Genomic DNA, 4,301 nt, shown 5'->3' with positions numbered 1-4,301 from the left:
TAGGAAAACGAATGTCACTACTTCTGCTACTCGCTTCCATAGAATCGAAAGAAGAAGGGGTGTTGTATTTATTGTTTTGCTTTGTGTGAATTTAGTAACGAAGGAGGCAGCGAAAAGACGAAGGTGAATTCAGTGAATTTCAACGTTCATTGAATGGGTATGAGAATTTTAGGCCCTGTGCTCTGCATCCCACTTGGCTAGAATGTTTGACATTTTGATTATTAATCCGAGTATGGTTACAAATTTACTTTGGGTTCTGAAGAAATTGAAAGAAAAAGGTTAGTGGTTTTTTCGTCCTAGAACGATTATGGTATCAGTTTCCAGATCAAGTGAGACAAAGAAATTGGTGATGATTAAACACCAGAACATTTCATCTCTCAGTCTGGCTCAATAGAGTTTCTAAGCCTTTATAATGTTGATTAGTGCATGAATAAAGTATAAAACACGATAACGGATTGCATCCTCTTACCAATTATTAGATAAGTATTTGTACCATTTCTTCGAGCATAACTACTGCATTCTAGCCAGAACGTCAACAAAAAACTTCAAATACAATTTTAACATGGCTAGTATTCAGCGTGCTGGTTATTATTCGACCAACCATTCAAAATCTGAATACTGGACCAATATCTTATCATCCCAAGTAAGCAGCGTCGTGTGTAGCTGTCCACGTGTAATGTGAATAGATATCTACGTTTGGTTCCACCAATAATAACAAACCTAAGCAGAGAAACTTAAATTTAAAGTTATGCTATTGTTTCTATTCCAAGAAACTTGAAAGCTACACAGCGATATTACGACGGATCACATTCGTTCGAAAACGTATCGGGCATAATAAGGCTGTATGGGGGGCAGTGAAGAATTTATGATGATGAATCTATGTATTGTTTTGTCATTTTATAAGTCCCTGCGTTTTATTTCTCCTGTTCCTTTCCTATCTGGAAATGATGAGATTAGGGTAAGGTACATATCATTTGTCCATTTAACCAATACAGTAATGTTTCGATTATATCACGGTCGTTCTGTATTTTGGGGTGATATATTTGAGGCGTAATATATTCAAAAAAAAAAATACATTTAAGCATTAACCCACGTATTTCTATAAACAAAAAGTCATAAAAGTTAACGCTAGTCAAAAAGAATTAATCATAGTAGGGTGATGAGCCTATTTTTGCCATGTTTCTATTATCACACTACCTATTTGAAGCCGTTGGTTAGAGCAGCGTCTGCCATCTTTGTTCAGCGCATTGGGTCAAATGGTATGGCATCAGCGGATAATTTTTCCCCACACAACTTCTCTTTACGTATCCCGTACTTTTTCTGAAAATTGTTGAAGTACCTAAAACTAAACTTGAAGGAATCTGGCACGTTAAAGTTTTTGGCAAATATCTCGACTTTTAAAATCAATATATTCGAAGAGATTACGATTCATTCCTCGTTGTATCAACATTCATAAAAATAGTCACATCTGCAATTCTTGATGTTGTCCTTCCAAAAGAAAAGTATTTACATCAATTCAAGAGAAAATACATATCTCGGCATACCTACCATATCTTGCGTATTTTGTTTTTCTTATTATTTTGTTAGATTTTCCTGCGGATAACTAACAATTAAGCGAGTAAAAAAAAGTCGATTTTTTTTTATCCGGTGCACCACGTAGTGATATAATCGAAACATTACTGTAATATCTCGATAGTACGTACACCTACCATCAAACTTTTTTTTTCGATTGACTTCAACAAAATAGGACAAATTTTTTGGAAGATCTATGGGTTTCTGCATAATTTGGAGAATTTGTGTGCTACTCAGAGTAGTTCTGTTAAGTCTAGCAAAGCATTTCAAGTTTTAATTAGGTCATAAATTCATCGTGGAAATCTAACAAATATAAAAAAAAAGTTCTGCAAGCTCTAGGGACGCTCTATAAGTTTCAGGAATGTCTTTTATATATCGGGTGATTGCTAACTTACAAGAAGATTATTGCCCAACTTATTTCAGAATTTCGGTAAATTGGTTCCTGAGATGTTGTGATCACCACACGTTAGTAGTGTAAAAGATTGATAGATTGATTGTCAAAGTAAATTTGACATGAGATTTTGGCGTTCAGAAGCTTTTTAGTTGGACAACGGTCCAACTAGCGGAGGTCCAACTAAAAAGCGGTCCAGTTAAAAAGTGACCAACCAGCGAATCACGACTGTACCAACGACTTGACTGTACCTTCTCCAAATGGATCCAAAAAGAAAACGTGATGTGATGTGATGTTCAATTGGCGCCTCCCAGTGTCTCAGTATCTAACTATGAATATAAGAACTATAATTCCGAGATTGGAACTCTATATTGCGTTGTCATATCAGCATATCCCAATTAGGGATCATCCATAAATGACGTGTGATGATGTGTGACGACAGGGGGGTAGGGGGTCATGTTATGCTACGTAGCTTTTTTAAAGAGGAAAAACTATCATCGTTTTTTATTTTCGCGGGACAAGAGGGGGGGGGGAGAGTTACCATCAAGCTACGTAATTACCAGGGGGGTATTTAGAGGTTTGTGACGAAATGCTACGATGGGGAAGGGGGGTGTTAAAAATCACTTAAAAAATGCTACGTCATTTATGGATGGTCCCTTAGTGGTATAATTATGTCGGCTATTTTCAAAAGTCTTTGTCAAGCTCAGCCAATAAACGAAATGGCGATTTTAGCGGGCCTGATTGTGATATCTCAATTAGCATCGAACGGACCGTTAATTTTTACACAACTTTGTAGCTCATGATGGACGTCTATTTCTCTGTGCTATCAGTGTGGAATAGCGCTGCAGTCACTAATGGCGATTTCGCTTGAACCTAGGTTATTTTACGGTTGCGTGTAGATTTATATTAAAAATACTGGCCACCCTGTTCCGGTATCATAATCTGACGTTTTGTAGTTTCTCGACAAACTTGTTTTGAATAAAATAATTATTGATTCGAAGTTAATTCTTTATCATTTTAGCGGAAATATAAATCTATTATAAAAATCTATGGTGGAATAATTAGTATTTAATTATTACACGAAACGATGAAAGTGACAAAGCATAAAAAGGCAAGGAAATATCTGAGCTTCTATATAAACAACTTCGGCTTCCGAGAACCACTGCTGGTTCTTATTGACGGAACGTTTTGCCATGCTGCCTATAAGGTAACCATTAGCTAAAATAATTTTCAAACTAATGACTAGTCTTAATTTAGGCGCGCATTCAAATCGAAGATCAGCTGAAAAAATACTTTCAATCCGAGTTGAAGTTAATTGTTACTGCCTGCATCATCACGGAAACGGAAAACATTGGAGGTCCGCTGGTAGCCGTTTGCCAACTGCTGAAGAAATATCTCGTCCACAAATGCGGTCATGAAAAGCAACCCATCTCCGGATTGGCCTGCATCCGGGCGATGACTAAAACGTGTAACTATATTGTTGCAACCCAGGATCGAGATCTGCAGGAGTGGATCTGTGCGAGGGCAGGCATCCCACTGTTTTACCTGCATAACAGTCTGGTCCCAACGTTGGTGCAACCGTCGGATGCCAGCGTTAGGGCAGCCGCTAGCAAAACTCAATCTAAGGTACAAGTTCGAGAGATAGACGAACGGAGGTTGACCAGCTTGAAAAAGAAGGAAGGAATTTTGGTGACAAATGAGCAGACGTCGTTGAAAAGAAGGAAAAAGGTTAAGAATCCTAACCCGTTGTCCTGCAAGAAATCTAAGAAAAAGAATAACAAAGTGGTCGAAAATCGAGATGGGGTGCAGGATCATGGCGTTGAGAAGAAAAAACGAAAAAGAATTAGGTTACCGAAACATGTTAAAGAGCACTTAAAAAACAATAAACAAATCACGGTTTGTTAAATTGATTTTGTTTTTTTTAACAAAGTTTTCATTACATATTCAGCAAAAATTTGTATTGCTTAAATTCGAAATTATACTATCAATTTACTTTTTGAGATTTGAATCAGTATTTAAAATTGATCAAAACATGATAGTGGGATTAAAAGCCTTGAGTACAGATCAACACTTCTATTCACGGTAGAATTATGATCCCGATTTAATTCTGGTTAACCCTTAAGAAAATAGTTTGAATTATTCGGCTTTATTCTGCATTACGGCGCATTTCATTGTCGAATAAATGTGATCTGGCTTCTCAACTACAAGTACAACTGCAAAACCAAATCGTACTACCGATAGAGTTAATTTTGGAGTTGAACTGAGACGTTTGCTTCGGAGTGTGATATCCATACTAATAATGTAAGAAATCCAATATTAACATGATTTTACCATTTTC

General features: G+C 36.7%; 1 protein-coding gene across 1 annotated transcript; it reads left to right on the top strand.

Moving 5' to 3' along the window:
• Nucleotides 1-2,914: 2,914 nt before the first annotated feature.
• LOC131686250 (rRNA-processing protein UTP23 homolog) lies at nt 2,915-3,868 on the top strand. The gene is made up of 2 exons (XM_058970515.1): nt 2,915-3,170; nt 3,221-3,868. The coding sequence occupies exons 1-2, from the start codon at nt 3,051-3,053 to the stop codon at nt 3,866-3,868; spliced, it is 768 nt and encodes a 255-aa protein (XP_058826498.1). The 5' UTR covers nt 2,915-3,050.
• The last annotated feature ends 433 nt before the right edge of the window (nt 3,869-4,301 follow it).

Source organism: Topomyia yanbarensis, chromosome 2 (assembly GCF_030247195.1).
Source record: "Topomyia yanbarensis strain Yona2022 chromosome 2, ASM3024719v1, whole genome shotgun sequence".
Classification (NCBI taxonomy): Eukaryota; Metazoa; Arthropoda; class Insecta; order Diptera; family Culicidae; genus Topomyia; species Topomyia yanbarensis.
This window is presented reverse-complemented; position numbering and strand designations above follow the sequence as displayed.

Bases quoted from the DNA above. Each gene is read 5' to 3' on its own strand.
- LOC131686250 (XM_058970515.1), top strand. From the start codon at position 3,051: ATGAAAGTGACAAAGCATAAAAAGGCAAGGAAATATCTGAGCTTCTAT. The intron at 3,171-3,220 runs GTAACCATTAGC...GTCTTAATTTAG, and splicing joins TTTGCCATGCTGCCTATAAG to GCGCGCATTCAAATCGAAGA.